We start from the raw sequence: 27,809 nt of genomic DNA on the forward strand, positions 1-27,809 counted from the left end.
CATGTGCACACACACATTGAGTTCACACACACGCTGACATGCATGCATGCACAAACAGGGGCACACACCCAGCGTCCCGCGGCGAGCTGATCTGTGCTGTACATGTGCGATGCAGTCAGCGGCCGAGCTGCAGACAAACTACACAACACAATGTGACACAGTGGCTCATCTGTCCCATGAAAAATGAGCAAGCTGGCCTCCAGTCAGCACACTGCGCCCCACTTAATGTTTCCACCTCCTCCCACTCTCTCTCTGTTTGTCCTTTTCTCACAATGTGGCCTTTCCTTTCGCTTTTTTATTACATTCCTATTTTTTTTTTCTTTTCCTCTTTCTGTATCCCTTTTTATTCTTTCCATTCTTGTCACTTTCCTCACAGCTAGCAGAGCAAACTTTTTATCTCCTTCGCGGCACCTGGAAGCCTCCATTGCATTAAGTGAAGTTTAGCGGTGAAATTACGTGATTAATTTGGTGGATTTAAATAAATTAGTTGATAGGCAGAAAATGTGATCATTTTGATTATCTTATTTATAGTTTAAGTCATTTATTATGTGAAAAAGGCCAAATGTTTGCTGGTCTCGAATGTGAAGATTTGCAGCTTTTCTCTGTTTTGTAAATTGAATATCTTTTTGGTTTGGGAGTGTTGATTGGTCAGAACAAGCAATTTGAAAGCTCACTTTGGGTTCTGGGAAATTGTGATGGGCATTTTTGACTCTTTTTCTGACATTTTATAAACTAAACAATGAATTGACTAATCAAAAAAAGATGAATTGATAATGAAAATAATTGTTGGTTACAGGCTTAAAACTGTTTACACTTGTAACACGAATTCGATGATTCTCCATAAGTGTGGTCTCATCATTAACAAGTTTAATCAGCATCAAGTCTAGCCTGTGAGAAAAAAGAACTTTGCATCTGTGTTGAAACAATGGGCCCATCAATGGCCAACCTCGGCATCTTTTTGGTATGCACCAAACAAACAATTAGCTTTGTTGCGGCGTAATTGACTGGCAGGACCGGGTGGCATTTACATTCGCCCGCTGTTGCCACCCTGCCATTCAGCGGGCTGGGGTAAAAAAGAATAGGTCCATACGAGGGTGGAAGGTTGGCCACATCTCTGTGGTTCGAAGACACCGCTTTTTTTTTTTTTTTTTTTCTCCACCGTGGCAAACTTCCAAGCAGGAGCGTTTTTTTTTTTTTTTTTTGTTGTTTTTTTTTTTAAATGCACGGCTGTGGAGGAAGGAGGGAAGGGAGGGTGGAGTGAGGACGAGACTATAGATTTAATTATGCATGCGTGTTTTCTCATTCATTGTAGTGGTGGGAAGGGGAGAGGGAGAGGGTAAGGGGTGTGTGGTGGGAGGGTTGGGGGGCGGGGGGGTGGTGGGATGGGGGGGACAGACCAATGACATTCCGTCGTTGTAGTCCTCCTCCTACGCACACACACAAACACACACACACACACACACATACACACACACACAAGGAGCAGTCTGGGAGCGAGCCGCTATGAGGTGACACTCACCGTCTGGAGACTAGCCAAAACAGTCCATTAACTCCTAGCCAGTAGTTAAGAGGAGAAGAAGGAGAAAGGTGGTGGTGGGGAGGGTGGAGAGGAGAAAAGAGGAGGCGGATGAGGGATGGGGAGGGTGTGGGAGGGGGGGGGGGGGGGGGGGGTGTAAGCGGGTGAGGTGGCTAGCCGATGGGTTGGTGGGCGGAGCATGTGAGGGGGGAGAAAAAAAAAAAGGAGAGAGTCTGAAGTCTTTCAGGATGTGAGGGTGGGGGGTATTTCTGCAGTTTTGTAGTTGTGAATGAATCAGCGGGGTGGCTGGTTGAGGGGGGGGTTGTGCACGAGCGTTCACTGTCGGCGATTATGCTCTGTGGAGGCAGCTCTTGAGGAAAAGTAAGACTGCGTGCGTGCGTGTGTGTGTGATGGAGTAGAGGTGGTGGGGTGGGCGGTGGATGCAGCGAAAGAGAGAGGACAAGGGAGATAGATCCAAAACCCCCCAGTCAGGCAGACAGACCTTTGACAGAGGAGCTCTGTGATTCGCCTCTTTCATCTTCAGAACCCCCCTATCCAGTCGGATAATTATGAGACAAATGCACCGGACCCCTGCTGCTTGAGTGGCAATGGGCATGGGAGGCCAGAAACACAGAGAGAGGGTTCAAACCTGCACGTCTCGACTGGTCCGGAGGGAGGGGGGACAGAGGGAATGAGAGATGGAGGGGGGTGTTAAGGGGTCTGGGAAATTCCCCACTCTCCCAAGAGAGGCAAGTTGGCCCACAGATCATAGTTCAGGGACAGCCTGGTTGTGATACTAGCGAGGCTTAACTGGTTTTAGCCGCCAACTTCCTTTCAACCTCCACACATGTACACACACACACACACACACACACACACACACAAGCATGCAGTTTAGAAAATTTTGCATTGTTTGGTTTTCAAACGTACCTTTCTGAAAAACATCTGAAACACACTCCCCGCTTTCTGACTTGCAGCTGGCGGAGTTTTCTCGTGACTGAACCAGTTCACAACATGTTGTTTTATTAATGTATTTGATGGTGCTCTGGTTTGCACTGATAAGGGGGCACAGTTAGGAACTGCAGTGATACCTACATCTTTATCTCACACCAACCACGCTTCTACCCTACCAACACCCTAAAGCAAACATGCATGCAAAATTCAATTATATTTCCCTACAAATTCCACTGAAAATCAATTTGCAAATCTGTAAAACTACTTTGAATTCAGAAGTGATTTATGTGAAAATAGTGTAAAATAAAGAAAAAGAACAAGCAAAATAAGCTCTTATTTTATGTCAATAGTTTTTTTGGGGTTTTGATATTTATAGATGAAAATAACATCTATCAGTTTCAGAAGCAAAGTCACTTGATTTTAACTCAAGCCTGTGTAATGTGTGTCTGTGAGGTCTGTGCCAGTGATGTGTCAGTGATTGTCAGCGCTTACGACGGCGTCGGGCCACAGCCAAGAGGAGTTCCCACTGGCGAGAGCAGCAGGCCGAGCCAGGGCGACTGGGTGCTCCCTCGCAGGGCAAAATGGCTCTCCTCCAGCTGGGCGAGAGGCCACCGAGGATCCCTGCCACCCATTGCCACTGTTTGCACTCCCTGAGCTCTGCCAGGCGAGCAGCGGTAAACGCACACAAACACACGCACACACTCACACACACGCGTACACACACCTTAAAACTGAGGACGTGAAAGGAATTATCCGATCATAGAATGCCACCACATCTAAGACCAGATCTTGGCCCAAAACAGACAAAGAAAACAAAGCGCGCACTCAGTCAGACGATTTTGCTGGCACTGCTCCCCTGGAACGGGACATAGGGTGGAGAAGGGGGGAATCAACCACAGAGTTTAATGTGTCATTACAAGCATAAAAACAGACTACTGACATTGCCAACAGATGTCGAGCCAGTTTATTTTTGCCATTACAACTCCAGTAGGGAATGAAGCGGCAGGTGCAAATGAGCAGTCTTATAGCTTTCGTCTTTACTATCCAGGCTACTGTTGTTGCATCATCATTTCTCCTGATCTGTTTTTCAGACATGCATCATGGGGATAAGGCCGGGTATCGAACCTCAATACTTTTTTGTTTCTGACTCAAATGTTTCTATAGCGCAGTGTCAAAAGTATCAAAAACTGTCTGGTACTGAAAGCTGGCATCGAATCTCTGGTCAGATTTGTAAACTTTTTACATTTTTTATATTTGATCTAACAGTTCCAGGTTCAAATCTAAAATTTGCTGGGTTTTGACTGTTTTATTAAGGCAAAGTTCTCATACGGCTCCTCGTCTTTAGACAACATTTGAGAACTTTGGCTTCTATTGTTGAATTTTTAAAAAGTGTTTTGTAGAAAATACGTCAAAGGCTTCAAAAAAAAGTACTGTTTTGGTATGGCGCCAACAGTCAGGTACTGTTCTGGCGCTTGTATCTCAAAATGATACCCTGCTCTACATGCGGATTAGTGCAACACATGTAAAACAGTACCTTCGGGCAAGGTGCAGGCCAATTTTTTAAGAGTGGTAGTTCTAATAATGCCCACACCTTTCTAGACTTCATACTTCCAATAGTGTAGTAATGACTTGAGGTTTTAACTCTTAAGGTTGTACATTGGTGGGGTTTGTGTTGGTGGTTAAAAAGCCGGCTGCCTGCCGCATGGCCTGTAAAACTCCTCCTTCCCTGTTAATGAGCCTGGAGACGGGGCTTTCGGAGGCCCCCAGTCAGAGCTGGCCTGAATCAAAGCATCCGTGGGGATCGAGGCTCGGGGGCAAGGGGGTTTGTTGAGAGAGTGGGGTTCGGGTGTCTCCACTGGCACAAGACCAGGGAGAGAAGCTATAATGCAACGAGGGAAATTACAGGCGTAATTAACCAAAAACCACTGGTCTTATAAAGAATAGTGTCGGTGGGATCACTGCGTCAAGTAAGTGCTCATCTGGTGAGCCACAGTCAGATCCAGAGCAGTGGTTTAAAAAAACAGCATCATAAAACAGGTTCTCACATAACTCAAGAGGGAGTGACAGTGGCTGTGCCCGCCACAAGGTCAGAGTGTTGGCAGCCATCCAGAGACAGAGGAGCTCCTCTGCTCTTCATGGACCCTCCAACTGTCTGGAGATATCCAGCTAAGAGCAGTTAAGGTGCGAGCCATCTTTGCTCTTTGTGGTTGTAGGTCCCAGATGTACAATTCAAACACAAACATCCAGAGACTCAATACAGTCAACAGCCCGTCACTTACCACAACAAAGCACCATATAATCATGACAAAACATCTTGGTCTTACAGGAGATCAAAATGCAAATCTAATCTCTCAGGTTTAACGGAGTAGTCCCTTTGCCACACCACAAGCGTATGATTTATAAATCATACTTAAGTGCATACTAAGCGAGATCTTCACAGCCAGAAAGAGAGAGAGAACTCTATTCCACATTCCTGGCAAAAAAACAGAGAGCAAATCTGTTCTGTGCTACTAAGGCCTGCTGGGGCAGCCCTCTCTGCCACTGCAGCAATAACAACATGTGGTTTGGCTGCACAGCGCCAGTTTACAGTGGGAAGAGGAGAGGCGCTAAATTAATTTCAGATTCTGTTGTTTGAGAGTCATAAACAATGTAACAGCGGAGCATGGCATTGAGAGAGGAGGCCACAGTGTTTGGTCACATGCTTACAACACATTACATCAGTAGCCTCTCATGGTTTTGGGAATATATCATTATGTACAACACATTGGAAGAGAGCGCACGGTACGGAGGATTGAGATATTACAAATCAAATTTGCATAGCAAACTGTGGTCATATTAAACACACTGTATGAAACACAGGTGTGTAGCAGACACGCAGGCACACATGCTGTGTCCTCAGGCCTGGCAAGCCTGGTCGAGAATGTAAAGGGCCTTTGTTTCAAAATGATTTCTGGTTTATTGCCAAAATGCTAGGATGATGCACTTAACAAAGACATATTCATTATTATTATTTCTCTTTATTAAACAAGGAACATGCACAAAAACACATTCATCTCAAAATGAGAAGAGATTATTTATGTCAGATTTTGGTTTTTAAGCTAATTTCCATCTGCAGTCCCTGGACACGAGAACAATCACCAAATACTAAAAACATTCATTTATATGCAACACCATAGTTTCATAGTCTCTATCACACTGACAATTATACAGACAAATCTACAAGCACACATCAATATATCCGGTACAAATTCCAGTTCATTACAATTAAAAATATGTCGTCAGGCTTCACCTGGCAGGTTTCTGTTTGTTTGCAGGTACATTGAATATGGTGGTTTCGTGATTTCATTCTTGCTCTGATAAGGTTAAGAAGGGAAGGCTTTCTGTTAAAGCGTGTTTAATTCGGGCTGTCCTAGCAGTGCTGTTCTAGCCTTTCCCACGAGGCTCCCAAACCATAATCTCTTGAAATATTTGCACAGATGACGGCAGCGCTCGGCTGTTTTGACATGGAGCGGCATGAGCGAGATCTAGCAGTCACTTTTTCCATCACTTTTCACTTCAGGAACAGGAATTCCCCTTTTGCCGCTATTCCCTGAAACCCGCCCGCACGCCTCCCACCAGCCCGTATAACCCTCCCTGCACCGCTTCCTCCACTTCCTCAGCCTGCTACGATTTGTCCACTCAGGGCCACACCACAGGGGCCTTTACACCCGTCTCACAGCCAGCTCCCATAGCCTTTGCTTTCCACTCATCCAAGCATGTTGTTTTCACTTTATCTGGGATGCCAAAAGTTCATTCACTCTGATCAGGGGTGGGTTGGAGGGCAAACAGGGTTGGGGTAAATGCTGCAGGAGGGAGGTAGAAAAAAAAAAAAAAAAAAAGAGGTAAGTGCCGTTCTGTTCTGGTTCAGCTCAGGAGGGCAAACACAGCGGGGCAAGCAGGGCTGTTGTGTTTGTGTTTCATGTTTCTGGCAGGATCGTCACTGAGCTGCGAGCAACAAACAGTAGAAAAAGTGTCCGCATGGTTCGCATTCTGAGCCCTGACTTGATTCCCTTGTTTATCACAACTGCTCATTCGCAACCCCATAGATACGAGTTCATATACATGTTACACTCTCACACAGATTCTCCATTTTTATCTCTCTTAAACTCTTAGCGATGCCTCCCAGGCGGTCAAATGTTAATAGAAATATAATACTGCTGTCAAATGCATTGATTGAGTTTGCCTCCAGGAGTTTTTCTATTGTCCAAAGTCCTCAAAACTCCATAACTACCCAGTCCTATAAAATGATGTTTTGCTGTGCCCTTTTTATTAACCTTTATTAAGCTAAATATTTATACTGCTGTCATTTCTTGAAAACCGATCACACAGGATACGTATGATTCTAAGTCTGTATATTCTTTCTGCAAAAGCAAAAGCTAAAACAAACACAAGCCACCAATGATACCTTTTGCAACCTGAAATATTCAAGGTTCTCGGTTATTTTACATTAAACTAACATTTAATTTGGTGTGGAATCTTTCCAAAGGCCATAAAAACATAATCTCCTGATACTAGCCACAGTGTTGCATCATGGGAACTGGAAGGAATATCAAAGGGCCACCACTGGAGCAAACTCTATAATCCCCCTCTTGGCAAGCATCTACATATATACATCTCTCCGTGCCTACGTTTTTTTTTGGTTTTTTTTCTCTTGAGGGCCTTTTTGAACGTGCACGTAGAAAACACTATCTCTGACGGCACAACAGGCTTGTAACAGTCGCCGCTCTTGCAAGGTTGGCAGCCCTGCAGAAACACTTCCCATTTGCGGTGCGGGGCTTGGTCCAAGCCACTTGAACTTGGCAGGGCTTACCTGGAACAGCCTACCCGTAGGACTGCCACAGACTCTCCCCCTCAGCCAAGGCAGGAGGCCTCACTGTAAGCCACAACAGCTGATGTCAGCCACACCTCCAGAAAACTGGCTAAAACTGACTTCCAAGTATTTATCAAGGAAGGAGGAAGTGATACGTTTTTATCATCATTTCCCTGCTGAGCTGGTTAAACTGTTTGTTTTTGGTGTGTTTTTTTTTTAAAATTAATTAAAGCACTATTTCATGTGAAGTGTAATAGCTTAGCTGGAACATCAAAACATCAGTGGCAGTATAATGTATCATAACTGCAGGAAAATCTGTTTGTAACAGGTTGGAAAAAAAAGTTGACTAACTGTTGGAGGGCAGTACATACAGTACAGAGGCTACAGTCCTTTTACAAAGGACAGAATTGTGCATACAGGGTGACTTTTTTTTATCAATTGAGAGAGAATTACACAGATCGTATGACACCATATGGAATTCTTTTTACACATAATGTATTTCCTTTGCAGGCGCTGTGAAAGGCAAGGCCTACAGGGAGTCCTCTTTAGGAGGAGGGGGAAAAAAAGCTGTATGTATGGTGAGGAGGGAGGGGGGGGTGGGGGGTCGAGGGGTTTAGTGGGGCGGTCCAAGCACGCTCAGCGAAAATATGCCTCATGCACTCGTTGAACTTGGGGCCTGCGCGGGCTTCTCTCAAGGTTACAGGAGAGGCCTGTGCGGAGAGGAGCAGGAGAAAGAAACCATGCAGCAGCAGTCCACACGCAACAAGGTTTCCACTGGACTCTTTTTTTTTTTTTTTTTTTGCTGTACTCACTTTGAAAAAAATAGTTTATTTTCAGTTCCCCCTGACTGCTTAATTATGTGTAATAATTTAAAAAAAATCTGACATAACACTTGATACATCTAGTTAATATCAACCTCAACCACACATTTAGTCTCTGGCTGTCACTGTGAGTCTTACTGCGAGTGTCTGTTGCTCAGATAACAGAAGCAGCAAGCAATCGCCTTTGACACCAGGTTTCCTTCCCTCCTCGGAGCCTGCCGGGACTCGGGCCATGTATCCGCTGCCGCACCCCTGAGCCCTCGACCACACAAAGGTAGGAAGCGGCCGCCAGAGCAGGGCGCATTGTGATGAGGCCACTAAATCACCTCTCGTTTTATCCGCCGCTATTTACGCACGTTTCGCCAGAGGAAACCATAAAGACAACAAGGCCTAGTAAATACATCTGAAGAGACTCGCTGGAAAGAAGGGAGGACAGGCCATTAGCTAATTGAATGATATAGATAGTTTGGGCTTTTGATGTGATACATGTACGCATAAAGTTTAAGAGAATGATACATACACCCCACCTGCACGGCACAATCTGATGTGATCTAGTACAACAGCACTGCAATAAATACAACTTAACTAGTAAACATTAACTTTTAGATGTTGAAACGGTGTCACAAAGGTGCTGATTCATCCGTATAACGCTTGAGGTCATAGTAGTCAGCATTACACCATGACAAAAAACATATCAAATGTTGAAGCAAAACAGAAAAAGTAACTTTAAAACTATACACAACAGCCTTAAAAAGTCCAATCTCTCTGACACTGTCTCACAAAAGTGTAACAACAGTACATTGCAGTTGAACTGTATTAGATCATACTTTTTATTAAACTGTGGCAACCTTCTTTATGATACAGATAAGATCATTGTACAATCGTTGCAATGCACAGGAATACATACATGCACGCATACATGACGGCAAACAGCATTTAGGACGGTAAAATCAACATGTCAGAGAAGAATGTAAACATAGCGCTGGTGCTGGAGCAACTTGCATTTAACTTCACTCTGACAGAAAGAGGTCAAAGGGCAATAGGTAGTAAACACTCAGCTGAATGAATTGGTCACTTTGCCTTTCCTCAAGAATTAGCAGGCCATTAGCACCTCGTAAAAAGGACCACTTTTCTGCTTTACAACAGATTAGGCCTGCTTTCATACAAACAGCCAAGCAAAGTGATTCAATGCTATCACATGAGAGTATGGAAAACAGAGTTCCAGTATATGTAAAAGGAAAAAAAAAAAAAAAAGCCACAGAGGAATAACATCTACATAGCCTACTTCAATACACAGATATCACTTTGATATGAGTTTATTAAAGGGACAAAAAACATTTCTTCAGAGTCAATCCCAGTTAATTTTCCAAAAGAACAAATTAGCATAAGATGAAGTGGGTCATTCTCTTGTCTTGATTAAAGTAGGCCTCAGCTTTGCCCATGTGGCCAAGAAGCAGACTGCAAGTTCAGCTTTGCGCACTGAAGGCCTTATCGGGGGCTTTTTTTTTCCGTAAACAAGAGGAGGAGGGGAATAAAGTAGCCCCATCGAACATAATAAAGGGAGCATCAAAGCAGCTATAGAGGAGAATCAGTCGGAGTATTAGAAGCCACTTGGGGTTGTCAACGTGATGGCTTAGATGTCACTGGAGAACATCTTCATGGACGTAAAAGCGGGCAAACAAATTAAGAGGGATGAGCCCGCACTTGGTGGATTAGTTTTAGATTTATTGAGGCAACTTAGAGCTAATGCAGAGCAGAGAGAAAACAAGTCTGTCAAAGCTGAAAAGACATCCTCGTGGTTTCAGTGACTAAAGCACCTTTTTCATATTTATTGATAAATTACTGAAGTTTAAGCATGTAACACTATATAAGACTTATCTTATTGTAGAGTTATTTGACTGTGGAGTTCTAGCAAACAGGATCTGGGGTACATTACAAACCGGCTCAACTTGACGGAGTGCCTCTCATTAATGAAGATTACAACCTCATTTCCCTTAGTTAACCTTGGCAAGTGTAGTACAGTGTGTTCTGTAAACTCAGCTGTAAGAGAATGCATGTGTGTGTGTGTACGTGTGTGTGTGTGTGTGTGTGTATAGTGTGTGTGTGTGTGTGTGTGTGTATAGTGTGTCCTGATAGCAGGTTAGGGTAGGATAGCAGTAGCCCTGCGGCAAGCACTCGCTCTCATAAGCACTTCATAAAACATGGGTGTGGTGCAGGTGCTATGTGAGGAGTGAGGAGGAACCTATAGACTAGACTCCAACTGTAAAGGCCGCAGGAGTAGATTTATGTCAACGAGGGACAATTTACAAATGTTTAAACCGAATGGCGGAAGGTGTGGCCTCTAAAATTCATCATTTCTGAGTAAAGATGGGAACAATCTTCCAACAACAGTTTGATGATTTCAGCAGTTGGATTTCATTCCTGGCTGCCGGGACTAATACAGCGCCGTGTCCTGAGCGGCCCAAGATACTCAGCAACCCAAATGTGAGACGATGGGAAACGCACATGCAAGGGTATTTTTAGGCCAGCGTAATTTCCCTGTGACACATTTACTGCGGAGGACCTCAAGAGTGATAACATGCACAAACCGCAGCGTGCGGAGCGGAGTGACAGCAATACTCGGAGCCACAGGAGAGACAGGCCAATTAATGCCATGAAGTCCTCCAAGTGTAGCCCTGTGTATAATCCCACAACCTACTTTATGGGGTACGCTCCCCCGGTTTCGCTGATGTGTGGATCATTAATCACATTTCATATCAAACGTCTATCCCCTGCCACAAACGTTCGGTCCCTAAACTCCGAGCTATGTGTGTCAAATATTCCGTTTCAACAGCAAGCAACTTAAACTTTCCACAATCAGTTATTAACAGAGGAGCTGGTTAAAGTGTATATAATGTATGTTTTTTAAAAAAAATCATCTGAATTTAAGGTGTAATACTTTTCAGCTGAAGTGCCTAAACACTATTTCTGTGCTACCATGTGAAACGACTGAGGAAAAAAAAAACACTTATTAAAAGAGCTCGCCAACGTCATTAAAAGAAGAAAAAGTATGATGGTTTAAACTTCAATTTAACCAATTCCACTTAAATCCGAGCTCTCAAAATTCTCGCTCTGCACGCATAACTGGCACTTGAGACATAAAAAGGCAGCTGCGACGTTTGGTTTACATTATATCTTAGTGGTTGTGGCCAGGGGATAAGCATCAGGAGAGGTTTATCTCTGTCACAGTGCTCTATGGAATATGTAAACACTACGTGTAATCAGTGCTGCAGTGAAATGGAGTGCAGGGGTAAGGGGGGGGGGGGGGGGTGTGGGAAAGTGAAGTGCTTTAGGAATAAGCCGCCATCTTACTCCTTCAGCTCGAGGAAAGATAAGACATTGGAGGCAAAGCTATAGAACCTCTTAGTCTAAATGTTGGTTTTTTACAGTAGATGGGGTGTTTTTTCAGTTAGAAATCCACAGATTTGTTTCCTAATGAACCAAATCAGTGAGTCTTATGCAAGTAGGATTCACAGTGACTGAGGTGTTAACTTTCACTCCGCTGAAGACCTTCACTCTCATCTGTCCTCATCTCTCCCGTCTCTTCTTGGCTTAACTCTGTCAGCATGTCTTTGTCCCCCCCCCCCCTCGCCATCCGCCCTGTGAGGCAGCGCCGCTCCTTTTTTTGTGGAGGACGGGTACTCGTTTTTAGTGGAAGAGCCTCTCTCTCTCCCCGTCTAGAGCCCAAGTTTTTAATATGGTGTCCAATCAAAAGTGATTAAGCATCGCAGAGCACAAACAATGCTGGCCCTTAAATCTCTGTGAACCCTCTTTCACTGGAGCGAATGAAAGAGCACTCTGTCTGCAGCAGCAGATGACAGACGCGCGCTTGAAGATAAGTCTTCTCCATGAGCCCTTATCCCGCAAACACCCACCGTCCGCCCCAAATAAAGAAATAAATAAATAGATTACAAAACGCCACATACAAGAGAATGGGGATCCCACCTTTGCTGTTGGGGTTATAACTCACAAAAGGCATCAATGGGGAAGTGAAGGGTGTATTTTGCCGGTAAATGTTCCCATTTACAGCAAAGTGCCTTGAGATGATACCTAAAACCAGCGGCACCAGAGTGAGAAACCGTCGATCAGCTGAAAGGAATAAAGTCGAGAATAGAAGACAAACACAGGGTCGAACATACGAGCACGTACAAAGACGGCACGGCGAACAAAAAGCCTGTTAACGTACGAGCATGAACGCAACCACCAATAATAAATCACTAATAAAACCAGCTGCCTCAAGTACACTATCTTTCACATGAGAAAGAATTATCCCAAAAACAGTAAACTTGGTGAAATTTCCCACAAATCATCGTCGACTCTCACATAAATTACAATCACAATGCATGATGTACGCTGCATGTAACAAAATACCCTGAACTAATGCATTAGATGCAAGCGGTTCCTACAAGACATTCGGCAGCAGGAAGATTTAAGGAAAGCTGAATACAAGGGGTAGCGAACTAACGCCAAGAGGATACTGTTCTTTTAAAATGCCAAGAGCGAGAGTAGTGTTGCAGCTTACAATGACACAGCGGTTGGACGAATGTTTCATCATTAATATAATATGAACATGAGACAGGGTTGCCTAAATGCGTGTTTTCGGCGCATGTAATGCAATCTTACATCTGGTAAGCTTCCATTTGTAGTTGAAGTGACGGCAGAAAAATACAGTGAGGTTTAAAAAAAGGTTTAAAAACAACTGTTTTAGCTCAGTTCAGCAGACAATCACTCAGAGAAGAACTCAAATTAGATGTGATACTTCATAAAATTCAACAATCTTCTAACTTTTGCTGCCAAATTATTGAAATTATTACAGCATCCAAAAAGGAAGTGTTAGAGATCTATGAGCCTATATGAGGCATTCAATAACAACATACCACATGCAGACACACTTGCAAACTTTAAGCAAAGAGAGGCAGACAAGCATCGTCACCAAGAGGTCATGAGAGGGAGGAGCTGGCGCTATGACAACAAGACATCAGCCGTCTGCAGTCTGCTGCCGTCAACAAGTCAGCGTGAGCACTACCATCTGACTGGGCTTTCCCTAACACTGCCCCCATACACTCAGCCAAAACTAGCTATTGCTGCTGCTGTTACTGGCTCCTGCTTTCAATTTCACTAGAGTGGGCCGAGTAATGGCTTCAGCATTTTGTGGTCTGCTGACACATATGGTCCGTGGAGCGAGCTGGTCCTGTCCCCCCCCAAACCCCCCACTCCCCCCCCATCGATTGTTTTGGGACGTGCATGGAGATGTAGGCAGAGGGAGACAGACACACAGCTCCAGGGGTTGGCTACAGTTATGGGGGTGGGGGTTGGGGTTGGGGGGGGGGTTGGAGGGGGTCGATGGAGGGGTGGTGGGGGGGGGGGCGTGCATGGGTCTTGTTATGACTGCCATGAGAACTGGGCTCCGTCGGGCCAGCACTGTAATCAGTGTGTTACCACAGAGTGTGGACTCAACCAAATAATACTTGTTCATGTGTACCAGCAAGTTTCAGGCCTTTTGGAAATAAAATATGAAGGAGGTGCTTTACTAAAACTCCTGTTATCTTCAAAAAGGGCCCCCAGCTGCACAAGTCTTACACTTTCATTTGATCTGATATCTCTTGTGATACAACTATTTTTTTTTCCATTCACTGCTTGGGTGCAGGGTGAAAAGGATTAAGCATCTTTCTGAAGGATACGCTGGCAGGGATTGAACCCAGAACTTCCAAGTAATGGAGGGAAGCTCACTCATAATTAGGCTAGCCTCCCATTAATCCTGACAGCCCTCAGGAAATAGTGTTTACATTAAAAACAAAAGGATACTTTTTCGACTAGTCATAGGAATGACCACATTAACCTTCTCTTTATCACTTACGTCACCACTAATGCCGTTGCTGGTAGTAGGGCTACTGCTGCAGCTGCCCCTATCTGGCTGCATGACCTAGATTAAAGGTTATTTGCTCAAGTCGCAGAGGCAGCTCCTTCGGCTCGCCCTTGTTGGGTTTCCTTATCTGGGTTTGTCTGGACAAATCTCGGACACAAAGCGCCCATTTTGTGCTCCTCTCTGGAGATCCTGTTACAATGTTCCAGACACGACGCGGTCCACCAGCGGTGCCTCTGGGAGCACAGTGTTTGGTGGGGGCAGTTAGCTGCTTCCTTACTTTAAGCATATGATACATGTGCACTCCTCTTACGTCTCAGAGCGCGCTTTTGTGCCGTGATGGGGTAAAATGATCAGCGAGGGGGTTCAAATGATGTCATGCTGGAAGAATTCAGATATAACAACCTCCCCATCCCCGTTACCAACCAAAGAAAATATACAAGAGAATCCAACAGCATCAGAACTCCCCAATGTGCATGTTCTGATTGTTTCAATAATCGCTTTATTGCTCAAGGACCTTCTGATTTTTACTGCTTGAGATATACCGAATCATTTTCATGTCAATGTCCTGGACAGTTCAAGATGAGGTTCACAATGTGATACAAAAATAACAATCAAAAGTTGAAAAAACGGCTCTTGGACTTTACAGTACAGGAAGACACTTTTGGAGACTACAAGAAAAATAACAAGTTGTTGCCTCTCAGTGGTATTAAAGGAAATAAATACAGCTCTCCACCCAACGACGCACATGCACAGTGAGAGTGGATACAGATGCAAATAAAGGCTTGAGGTTGATCTAGTGGCCTTATTCGTCTTGTGCTCTGGAAGGACAAAGTACAACTGCGGGAGTGAATGCAAGAGGCAGAGAGACGGAGGGAAAATGAGAGAGTGAGAGAGAAAAGAGTAGTGTTAGCTGACCTCATTCTGACAACAAGCCCGGGAAGAGCCTTTCCCTGGAACCGTTTCGCAATAGCACTGTTGTTTATACAGGTGGTGGGTGAGTCGAGCAAGATATGCAGAGAGCATGCATTTTGCAACACCTCATTATGAATACTAAACACATGCAGCATGTCAAATCAGAGAGACACACACATACACAAGCACTTCATCCCCGGGCCCGAAGTGTGGCTTGAGTTTCGTTTTAGTTGTGACATTTGCAGGGAAGGCGTCATTTTGTAGGCTTCAGCCAATTCATCCCTCTCTGTTTGAATTTCAAAGTCAAGTTCCTTTACGCGTTCCAAGGGCTGTCAAACACTACTATCCTCGGGTATCGTCCAGTGAGTGCTCGCCTCCTGGAACGGAGGCCTCTGGTTGGCTCGTGTGTTTGGCTGCGGGGCCGTCTCCGGCAACAACATCCACTTGGCCACAGTTCAGGCCTGTGGAAGGCTACAATAGCCCAAAGGTGGCTGCCCAGACCATTGTTTATGCAACAGCACACTACTGCCAGGTTAAAGGGAAAAGAGTAAGACAGCGGAGAAACATGGAGGGCTCCTGCCTGTAACAGAGTTATGTAGTAGATTTCTTTCACTCTTGCATAAGATATTTTTTTAAGATTATTTTACCATCACAGCATTTAAACTATATTCATAAAATTGCCGCTGATTACAGTTTAACATGTTGCTATGTAATAATAACGCTAATGATAAATATTGTACCATTATATTATAAGTTTGAGCTATGATTAGGCATTGTGTTTGTTTTGTAGAGGAGGTGACACAAATGTTGCAAAGATACAAAATGGAAATCTGGTACCTTAACCATTTAAGCCATTTAACTTTAATGAAATCTTACCCAAACTAAATTGATTTTTACGCTGTTATTTCTGTAACAGCTGAAGCCTGAATACAAACCCATGCATAAGTTAATGTAGCGCCTATCTTATTTTCCTACTAACCAGCGAGGTGAACCAAATCCATTACATCTTTGAGAGATGTGAGAAAAAAAGGATCCACACAACAGCTGTTTGGTAAACATACCAAAGTAATTGTTCCAAATGCCTTACTTTAACACAGATTAAATGCAATTAGAGGCTGTTTATCTAACCACAACAAGTCTCTCTGCCAAGAGAAAAACCTCTGTCATTGTTTCTAGCAGTTCTGCTCAGAGGGATTACAGCTGGGAATAGGATGGCTTTTTTAAAACGTAATTTCCTTATGTACAGGAAGGAACTTTTATACACAAACAAAGCGTATGTTCGTTGCATAGGAAGCACTATAGGGATGGGAAAAAACGATTGGTTGGCTAAGGCAAGGGTCTTCTGAGGTGAATATGAAGAATTTAGGTCAGTGCAGCCGAGACGTTTAACCAGCTCAAGCCGCTGCAGCCCGGGTGGAAATAGCATGGGAGGCCAGGGAGAGGGGAAACCAGTGCGTCACAGCTCCCGGCCTGACTCCAGGCTCCCCCCGACGCAAACAAGAGCCATAACTTCCCTAATGATCCCGGATCATGTACGCCTCACACACGTTCCACCAATAGGGAACGCTTCCTCTTCACCTCTGACCTTAAAGTGGGTGTGCCCACCTTTGACTCCGCATGAAGTTCAGAACATGTAGGCACAGTGCTAGTATGGTGGGATGAATAGTTTGGAAAAAAAAAATCGGGTTTGAATGTCCCATTGTGGAAGAAAGTTTAATCCAAGTACAGTCAAAAGTTTGGACACACCTTCCCATTAGCTTGAATGAGGAAGTGTGTCCAAACTTATGACTTCTCCTGTGTGTACAAAATCTTTTTGCAATCTGGAAAAATCATATTTTAACACTTAACAAATCTCTTAATATCTTTACTATTTGCCAAAACTTGATAATCTAACACTCTCCTCCTTTCATTTTCAGTCTCCTTGTCACACACACTTGCACTGTGGTTCAGAAGTCCAACACACACACACACACACTCACGCACACACACACACACATTGTAAACAGTCTTTATTGAGACGTGAGTGCTTGTATAAACATAGACAAGCCCTATTGAGGGTCCAGGGCTGGGCTGAACAATAAGGGGGGAAAGTTGCTGGACGTTCCTCACAGACGGTGTGTACAAAATCCAATTATCAGAGCCACGGCATTAACATTCCAGCAGTCTGGCAGGTGACGGCTCCGTCTTTTCAGCCCCCCCTCCTACACCGCCAGCATGGGATAGAGTCGCCCGGCAGCACCTCGACAATACACACACACACACGCACACACATGCAGCCCTCTTCAGCTCCCCCCCCACCACCCCACCCCTTCTAAGATCCCCCAAGTATTGAGACATACGTATATAGAGGGAAGAAGGCAAAGAGTGGGGAGGCAGTTGGGGGGAGTGGGGGTCCACCAGCGACACTGGTCTTTTCTTCAGGAGATCAGCGCGACCAGCCTCGCAGGCAGTATCAGTCAATGGGGCATTCTTCTCCTCTCTGTCTCTGGGTGAGAATATGTTGATCGCTGATAACGTTGCTTTGATTGCCATAATGGGGAAACCACTTTTTGTTTTGAGCGTTAGCCTCCACACAGTGTGCGCTTTGTCAGCACCGGGTGATGTTCGTAGCATACAAGATGCCGATTAAGAAAAGGTTTAATGGTAAAACAAAAACAATGTTGTTGTTCTTGGCTACGGGGCGAGCTGATAATGGATTAAAATAAAGTCTGCCCATACAAGTCCTTAAGGGACAAAAAGAAATGCAACTAACCCAGAGACCAGCACACTGCGAGTTTAACCCCGCATGCATGTCAAAACTTACAATACTAAAAATACTTTTTGGAATTTTAGTCTGTTTTGTTTAATTATAACCCCCCCTAACTCCTGTAATTAGCTTCTTCTCACAGCATTAATTCCTCTGGTGTCATCATGCTGAGGCCATCGCGCATCATTAACAGTTGTTCTTTTCTTTGCTTTACTTACAGTACATATAGTCCTTATCACTATGGGATGTGGTGTACGTGATAGGGTGCATGTGATATGCAAACGCCTCTGCTTGGTGTACTGCCCTGTACCCGTGTCAGGTCCTATATATAAACTTACATCTGGGCCCCATTCTGCTCTTTCCATCATATCACCCTGCCTACATAAGACAAGGCTGTAAGTAATACATACAGTACAGGACAGTATGTTTCACTACAGTAAAATAGGGCTGCAACTAATGATAAGTTGCATGACTGATTCATCTGTTGATTATTTTTTGACTAATTTATAATTAAGTCTATAAAATGTATAAGAAAATAGTGAAAAACATCCATCATAATTTCCCAGAACCCCAGAAGACAACTTCAAGTAGCTTATTTTGTTCAAGTAACAGTCCAAAACCCAAAGATTTTGAGTTTATAAATACATAAAAGAGGCAGCAAATCCTCACATCTGAGAAGCTGAAACCACCAAATGTTGGCATTTTTGCTTTTAGTTCAACAATCACTTGATTATAAAAACAAAACTGAAATCATTTCCTGTTGACTGGCTACCATGCCTGTCTAATGGAATGAAAAAGTTAAATGTCATATCTAATCTGCAATCAATGAATTTGTAACACCATTAAGTCTTTTTGGCCCCAGTGTGGCTATGTTTTTTTTTTTAAAATAAAGAAAATAAGAAAAATGCCTCTTAACATTTTTCAGTTTTAACTACTATTGGCTTCACCTGCCCCCTTTTCATAGCTGCATGCCCCCCTCTCTGTCTTTCACTGTCCTCCTCTGCGGTGAGATGTTAGTCAAGTGTCTTGTGCCTTTCTCCACCCTCACCAGAAGGCCTGCGCGCAGTTAATTATTCTTGGATGGCGGATGAAAAAAAGTCAGTTTTTTCTTTCTTTTTTTTTCATTAGCTCAGCAGCGGTTTCCCATTCATAATAGTTGGCACTGGTTTCACGCTGCCTGCCAGAGATCACACCCCAACCATTTTCATTTTCCTTCATCCATTTGTTTCATTCATGTCATAGATTTGGCAGGGGCCCGCATCGTTTTCCTGATGGCCGTCGACCCTTCAACACCCTCCTTTTAAGTCTCAAACTCCCGTTTGTGGCTTTGTTTTGCATCAGAGTAAGGAAAATGTGGAAACAACAATGCATGTTGGTTTGCATCCAAATGACGCAGTCTTGAAAATCACAGTATTTCACTTTTGGAATAATTAATTGTAATTTAAAGCTCAGTATTTCAGCAAGGCCATGTAAAGCACTGCTGACATGCTCTTGGACAGAGGAAGACTTCACAAATTGAAACTTTTCCTGGGAAAGTAAATGGATATTGTTTATGTATGTGAGTAGCTGTGCTAGGATAAATCCCAAGTTGAAAAGAACCATTAAATAAAGAGTGTAGGCTAACACCCTGCCTTCATAAAGTATATTATCCTCTAAGATTGCGGAGGTAGTGAATGCACTCTCCCTCCACACTTTAAGTGCATTACATAGTGCATACAGCTATCTGAGGCCCCAAGAAACAGCAGTTTATCACCATACAACTACTGGAAATATGCCCACTGACAGGAAAGCTATATCACACATACACACACACACACTGAAACACGCTGCTCCCACCCACTGGTTCAGCAACCACTTTGCGAAATCTATCAGCTGCAGCTGCGTGCATGTGTTTAAACGCGAGCGCCCACAAGCAGAATACACGTGAGTTCATATGTGCATGTGAGCATCTGAGTTCAAACACTCGTATGTGCGTGTACAGTAGCCTGCAGATCCCCGAGCTGCAACCCAATCCCAGAGAACTCCAAAGTGACAAATAAAACCCAGGCTCTTTAGCGTCATGAACCAGGATTCCCAACATGGAAACAAACAAGATGGCTACTGTATCTCCAACTCAAGCAGGCCTAGCAGTGTTCTCCAACTCCCATCTGAATGGAGTTAGAGGCTGGCTAGCAGGAGTGCTGTGGAGAAGAGTCTCCTGGGGCAGTTGGCTCAGCAAGCGGGACTAGAGGATGGCTGCACCGTGGATTAGGGCCCCACAGTGGTCCATTGTTAATTGGGCGCCATGTGTGAAAGCTACAGAGAGATTAGTTTGTACAGCTGCTGCCATTTGTCATAACTGCCCTTAACAAGACACACATGGCAACCCAAGTTACAGCCAGAGGTTTTACAGAAAAAGGGAGAAAAAAATGTCTGGTGAGCGTCTAATAGTTTGTGAAACAGACCTGCATAAGCAGATGAAGATGTTCCTGGGAAACACCATGCAGACTCAGCTGGAATCCCGAAAGAGATGATGAGCTTGAGCATTACTCATTTAGCCATCTGTAGGTCAACTAGGGTCATTATCATAACTACTCCAAAAAGCTATGTTAAGTCTGTAGAAACCCCAGAGCACAGGTTGCAAACAATGAGGGAAGATCAGCCATTGCATCATCGCCCTGTTGGGCAAAGCTCAAATTAGAAAGGGTCTGTGTTTTATTAGACAGGCAAGGGTTGGACGCCACAGAGATAACAAGAGGGGTTAGTGACTATTATGGCCCGGTGACCTCTTGTTACCCAAATTTCCTTGGTAATGTAGGCTGCGTCATGAGAGTTATTTTTTGGTAAGAATCCGCAGTGTAATTGTGGGTTGTAGGTTTGCGCACATGTTAGAGGTCTAATTACAATTTTGACATGGTAAATCTGGAACAAGTTTTTAAAGTGCTCTCACTTTAAATTTTTGCCCAACAGACGCTAGAGGACTGTTGTTATTGAGGAGCTGCGGTCCACTGAATCTAAAAGCAGTCTTTTCAGCTGGAGTGCATGTTAGCAATAATCAGACGTGTGTGCAGTAAATAAGTTCATGATTTTCTGCATGCGCATGCATATCAGTGCCAGAGTGTGTCTCCTTGTGTGCATTTTTTGTGTTTGCATATAGAAATTTTTGGAAGGATTTTCTGAAAGTCAGTGCAGTTTAACTACCAGCTGGAGCCTTGTGCCAGTAGAGAGAGCACAGGCCAATTTGAGAAGAATCCAAGCTATCTGGAGCCAGATCATATAGGCTTTCAGAAGGCACCATGGTAACAAGCCCCGTTCCTTCCCAGTAAAAATAACGGGCTTCATTAACCATCCTGTTAGTGCTGCAGGGGGCATTTATCACAGGGTCCAGACAGGACTGGACTCCTAAGACAAGTAGAAGTTGCACAGTGGCCAAATAATTTCATCATTACTAAACTGAGAGCATTTCCAACTGGTTAAAAGATGATCCAACTATCTAAATTCATATCTAATCAAATTTTGAAAAAGTCATGGCAAAAGGGAATACTCTGAATAAATTGTAATTGATAGTTCAGCTTTAAAGCTAAGTCCTTTGCAGAAATTGGCAAAGGCAGAGTTTTGTTTTGGAGTTTCTGATTAAAGTTACAAGTTGTGAATGCTGTACTTTTGCCACATCTAAACTGAATTCTAACATACTTATGTGGATATCTCCAAAGAAAATATGCAGGGAACAGGCATTTATCTATTTTTGTTTTTATTCTGTCTACCAGTTTGTTGTTTTATTACCTTGATGTAAAGAGGCAATGTGAAAACCAACCAACAAGGTGTCCATATTTCCTCTCTTCCTGTCATTACTTCTATATGGCTTACTTTAATCACATACAGCCCCCGCTGCTCAAAGATCCTGTCTTTCATAAAAGTCAGCATGTTTATGTAAGTGCTAAAAATGTAAATGACTTATTTTCCTACTCTCCTTGCCTTTTATGCTGTTCTATAACTTTTCTTGATGTATAGGTCAATAAAAACAAACAACCATATTGAGGGTTTGGGTTGTTTACTACATTGAATATATGGCATCTTCTGCTGATCGAGAGTTGATTTCTAAATTTGGGAGCTTTTCGAGTGAACCTGACATATGTGAGGGAGGAGTGGAGGCTTTTGGCTAGCTTTGACAACTCAATGGGGCGCTGATGAATCCGTCCCAAGCAGGCCATTCCCAAGCCCCAGACGCCATATCCCCTCTTTGACCCACTGCACTGACATTAGAAAGAAATCCTCTGGGGATTCGCCCCCCCACCCCAAACAGCAACATGCCCACCCAAAAGTACATTTTGCACAGCACTGCAATGGCAAGCCTTTCTTTTTCTGTGCCGCTCAGGTCTTGTCGAGCCGTCACAGTGATGGGCTGTACTGTACCGCCAGACAAAAGAAGAGACAACCATCACTCTGGGCCACTGATCGGCCCTGTCTGGACTGAAAAGACTTTGATGGGGCAAAGCAGGGTGGGGGGGTTGAGGGAGGGGGGGCGGGGGGGGGGGGGGTGCACAGAGAAGTTAGTGTCTCCTGGGCAACCACTCTGATTGTCTGTCCCTGTCCAAAGTTCCCCATCACACCCCACCTACTACCCCTTCTCATTTTTTCTTCCCTTCATTGGTTGTTCACAAGGCTCCTTCCTGGGTGAAAGGGATTGGCTTTTGCAAGAAAGTCTCAGTCTGGTACTTGAGGGGTTCTTTTCTCCTTGCTGACTTGAAAAAAATGTGAGGTCAAAAAACATCTTCACATGAATTCTCTATCTAAGACTTTTGTTTCTCCCCTCTCTACATTCTTACTCCTCTTTCCACTACAGACAGTGCTGTCTCACATGACCAGTCTAGCAGGCAGATGGGACGATAGTATGTTTTTCTAGCAGTTATGCTAGTATGATGGCAAAGAAGAGAGGGCAGCCATTGGATGGAGAAGCTCAGGCAGTAGGGAGGGCCTTTGTAAGGCAGGACAGTGAGGTACAGTGTAGTTGCTGGGATAGGGGGTGAATGTACCTATTTGTCTTCATTTGGGAGGACCGGCAGACAGGGTGGGGGTGGGGAATCTATCCGGGAGGAGTGGGAGGTGCCGGTCCTCCAGTCAAGTGGCCTCGGGGGGATTTGAAATGCATTTGGGGTCCTCCCCAAAAGCCTGGGAAAGTGTGGTGAAGCTGAGATCTTAACCATAGACTAATGACACAAACTGCAGTCCTTAACCAAGTGTAGCCACAAACGCAAAACTGAGTCTCCTGCTGAAATAGACAAAAAAAGCACAATGCCTGTGCCTTAGAGTGCCAGAAGAAAGACTTTGCCCCATTTTTTTGACGGATGCATCAGCGCAAACTGTGACACAAGCAAATTAAACACACTGTTGCAGAGCAAAAGAGAGAGTTGTAAATTTTGTTGAGAAAGAAGGCATCCACATTTCTCTGTGGCCTCTGCTCCGAGTTGCCTTGTTTCCATGGAGATTTATGTACACATGGCACACAAAAGAGGGCTAAGGAGGTAACACGGCCTGTTTAAGCCTTGAGGTATTTGCTCGAGCAAAACCCCGCTGCTAATAACACAAGCTTCATACTGAGCCAGGCAACCTGGCTACACTGCACCCAGGTTAGTGTTTGACAAAGAGCAGGAAGGGAAAGAAGGCAGAGGAAAGTCAGATGAAGATCACAAACCACCGAGGATCCCAGAGAGGGACTGAAGTCATTAAGAAAGAAAGAAGGAAAGAAAGTAATCCAGAAAGAAAGAAAAATAAAGAGAGCAAGACGCAAGAAAGAAAACAAAGAAAGCAAGCAAACATACACAACACTGCAAAACATAAATAGCTCCTGGGTTAAGAGAAAAAGGATCGGGAAGACATTTAGTGGGAAGCGGAAATCAATAAGGCAAGCGGTGAAGCTGGGAGGGAGTTCTAAGTGGATTAGATTGAGAGAATGTGTTCGATAGGTTATGGCTCTGAGAGAGAGGTAGCCAGACACCGCAGGCTCTATTGCATACTAATAAGGAAGCCAGAATAGAAGCTAAGCACAGGGTTGTGTGGTTCACTCTGTAGAGTTTTACTATATGCTTCTGGAGTCATCAGTGAAGGTTTTTCCCAGGATTTGGATTTTACTGTCTTGTTGATTTTGCTTTGAATGTTCACCATTAGAATTTATGTCCAAGAATAAAATTCCACTCAACTTCCTAAACACCCATTTCTGAGACTTTTTCCAATACCATCACCACCAGACTTGACAATGAAAGGGAGCTGAATAACTTGACTTAACCCAAAATAGGGAAGACAAACAGTAGTGTCCTTAATGCTGTCTGTTTTACAACAAGTTTTGTTTCACACTTCTGGCATAAACCCAGCCACCCTTTCTCTGGCCGAGCGCCTGGGCCTGGGACAGCTGTCATGGTCGGAGTCTCTGGCTTGAGGGAAAGCCAGAGAGTGAGAAAAGAAAAGAGACTGGGAGAGAGAGGAGTGAGAGAGTCATTTGGCTGGGCTGTGTGCCGCAGGGGTGATTCCTGATGGTAGAGGAGGATAAGGGGATGCAGGGAGGGAGGAATAGATGTTGTGCTTAGTCACAGACCTCCACTGTGACCCAGAAGGTCAGGCCTCCGCTCTGGCCGCCTGACCAAAGCCTCCGAGGCAGCCGGGCGGAAAACAAGATGCAAACAGCGAAGTGAGCAGGCAATGGCCAGTCTTGAAGACAGAGACCAGCCAGGCTACCCAGCCTGAGGGATCAGATAGGGGGGTGAGGAGGTGTGGAGGTGGGGGGGGGGGGGGGGGGGGGGGAGTCAGTGGTGCCTACTCCCCCTCACTTAGGCCAGTGAACCAAGGGACCACCAGCCAGACCAGAAGGAGTGGCGGGGGAGTGGAGACAAACAGTTGCCAAGAGACCACCGGTGATCCTGCGACCGCCGCGGTTTGACCCCGATTGAGGAGGTCAACAAGGGGGGCTTACAAGCAGCTCCCCTACCTCCTCCCCTGACCACCCCCCTCCCTCCCCCCCCCCCCAGGCAAAAAGTCTTCCTCCTCCATGTGCCCTGGGCCTACAACGGCGCGTTTTCACTGATCTGTTTTGCTCAATTAAACTTCAGAGGACACCCTGTCACATCTCTTTGCAAAGGTCATGACCCCAGGGGCAGAGGTTAAGTCTGGCGCTCGTAAAACAAGGTCTCCATTAACATGGCAGCATGTATTCGGAGGTAATCCATCCATTTCCACAAACTATCATGACGGTGTGAAAAAAAAAGTTACGTTACTAGAGGGGGAAAAAAAGTCAAGGTAATGATGTTTTATGATCGTGTTAACTTTCAGCGGCAGAGTAATGGGAAAGCTGCTTGACCTTGACTTCTTTAGTCTCCCACTGGCCTACCTCAGCAATCCTTTTCTGTAACCCGTTATGAGGGAATCCACTGATAACTTTTGGAAATGTTCAGAATTCTTTGGAGTAATTTCTCATTTCTACTACCATCCCCGCTTTATTCCACTTAAAACTACTTCTTGCTGAATTCATTTTATAATTGAGGTATCTTAGGAAAATGAACGTCAGACCATTTCCAGAGTATTTTCCAAGATTCCTTTTAATTCTTCACTTGGATTGCTTGTGTATCTTACTCACATTTCTTTTAAAATTGTTTTATTTGCCTATTTTATTAATTACATACATGTGTAAAGAGAACAAGACATATAAAAACCCAGGGCCAAGTACTTCCAGTGAATACAATTACTACATTCCAACATTTGTTGAGAAAGTAGTGATGAGCACCTTAACAAAACCAAATACAAACGAGCCCTACAGTATTCTAACATGTCCTAACATGACTATTATCTACATGCTCTGTTACGACTATTCCTTCAAGTTGTCAAACTGGATATGCAAAATATGGATCCAGGTGGGGAGAGGCAATGATTTGAAGAAAAAGAAAAAAGAATTGCACTTATTGTTTTATCAGATTAAGATAAAATAGTGCATTGGAGTACAACTGCAGTGTGTGCGTGTGAAAAGCCAGGGCCCTGTATTGAACACAGCCTGCCAGTTGGCACAATGGATGCCACAACCCCCACTCCCAGCCCCCAGCCTACTTCCCAGCGGGCATTCATCTGGGCATGCACATGGGTGCTACAGCCCTGCCTGGCTAAATGCGTCTGTGCCCCAGAACAAGGGGGCTGAGTGCCCTCTCTAAATTCAACCAGCACACTCGCTTGCCAACCCGCCGACCTTTCTCAGGCAGCGACCCACCAGAATCAAAAAACAAATACACGCTGAACTTATTGATTTTTTGACACGAAAAATAACAAGAAAAAAATACGGTTGAGTTAATTATGGCAGCAAAATATTTTAGGGAATACAACAGTGAGCCATTGCCACATAGAAGCACGGAGTACAATATTAAAAGCAGAGTATGGACCCATTTTTTTCTAGCAGTTCGCACAAATACCAGATTCTGTTTCAGACAGAGAGGCGTTTGCTAGTTTCTTTGTATTTGATTGTATGTTTGTTTGTTTCGTGCAGTTGCAGCAGAACAAAGGCAGCGGCTTCCATTCTGCCACTGTCAAAAAACTTTCCAACGTGCCCGCTGCATTGCGGATGCCAACCAACGAATCAAAGGCATGCTGCAAGCAGACAAAGAGGGTTTGATGCCAACCTCCAAACCTCTAACAACCATTACTGGTGATTTGCCTGCCTCCCTGGCACAGTGCAAAACAAAATGGCGCCGTGCCGCACGCTACCACAATATGGCTGCATTGTCTGGAGGTGGGCACTGCTTGGTAACTTGAAGAAAAGGAAAAGCCGCTTTAGCTTGCAAATACGAAAAAGGGAAAAAAAAAAAAAAAAAAAAAGCATAGGCGTCTCTGTGATCCCGGTAAAAGAATGCTATTTTGTATTTGCCAAAGTTTCGACCAACAGAAATTTTGGGGACAACAGTAAATAATCGCATCTGATCCGCAATGCGATGTCGAATCAGAGTGAACTTATTCACCGGCGAACGAGAACATTATGTTCACCTTTTTCAACCACTAAAATGAATCTTCCTGCCGATATGTTGCTCTTTCTCCATAGCGGACATGTTTTTTCCTAAAATAATATCCGGTGAAATACCGTCCATAATGTATAATACAAGCACTTGTTTATAATTCAAATGTTGTATATTATGAAAAAGCAGCACTATAGAGCCATTTTCAAGTTGGTACTGAACAGTTAAAAATGCAGCAGATGTAAACTAGAGAAGCGGTGGCATCCTACAAAAGACACAAAAGAGGGTCTGATGCCAACTCCGGTGCCAGTGGCAACCATTATTGTCTCTGTGCTGTGCCTTCTGCTTTCCCTGGCACTTATCAAACACAAAATGGTGCTCAGGGTTTGATGATAATGAGCTAGCTATACAACCATTTCTCCCTCAACAGCAAAGTATTGGTGGGTATTCGGTGCTGCTGCAATAGATTTAATACAGGGAAATTTCAACAGGGAATAGTATAGAGGGATTCCTATGGTGGGAGAAGAAAGAGTTGGTGTTTCCCTTAAATTCAGCAAAAAAAAAAGAAGAATGGATCAGGTGACCAAATAAGAATAAAATTTTAAATTTATGACATCGATCTAAGCAATGTTTCTAGCAGAGCTTGTGCAATGTCTATTCTTAACTGCTCTTCCCCTCTCTTTAAACTTATCATGGACTATCAGATTCAAAAGTGATGTTTCAGTCATTAAATAGTGGGTGAAAATTCAAAGTTTCTTTCTTCCAATTAACTTTTAGAAGACACTTCAAAACTGCTTTTCAAAAAGAATTTCCTTTAATAAATGTTGGCTTAAATTGTCAATGCTGGAGATCATCTCAAAATGTTTCAGTAAAAGCCATTATTTTATTAGTATGCGACATTCTTTTGGTTGTATATGTCTACAACAACAACAAAAAAAAAAGTCTGAAAAAAAAGAGGTTTTAACACATCCGTTCAAAAAATGTACATGTCAAAACCTATTCCAGTACGTGGCAAAAGAATTTTTCAACCTCGCGTTTCACACTGAAAAAAAAAACACACAGCACACGATTCAGTCTTCACATTGAGCACATCACTGTGTCCGCAAAAGGCTTTCATCTAAAAGAAACCAGCTTTTCAGGAATTAA

At 44.0% G+C, this 27,809-nt stretch overlaps 1 protein-coding gene across 12 annotated transcripts in view; it reads right to left on the reverse strand.

Moving 5' to 3' along the window:
- The window catches only part of LOC121889201 (nuclear factor 1 B-type), a 68,661-nt gene that overhangs the window by 34,760 nt on the left and 6,092 nt on the right, over positions 1-27,809 (reverse strand). The window contains exon 3 of one of the 12 annotated variants that reach the window (XM_042400987.1): positions 6,209-6,312. The exons of 10 other annotated variants lie outside the window; for them this stretch is intronic. In XM_042400987.1, coding sequence (XP_042256921.1) covers positions 6,260-6,312 — 53 coding nt within the window. In that variant the 3' untranslated portion in view covers positions 6,209-6,259. Of the gene's footprint in view, positions 1-6,208; positions 6,313-27,433; positions 27,706-27,809 lie in introns of those variants that run through there. One more of the 12 variants, XM_042400988.1, reaches the window with a different exon arrangement.

The sequence above is a fragment of the Thunnus maccoyii genome, chromosome 22 (genome assembly GCF_910596095.1).
Source record: "Thunnus maccoyii chromosome 22, fThuMac1.1, whole genome shotgun sequence".
Lineage (NCBI taxonomy): Eukaryota > Metazoa > Chordata > Actinopteri > Scombriformes > Scombridae > Thunnus > Thunnus maccoyii.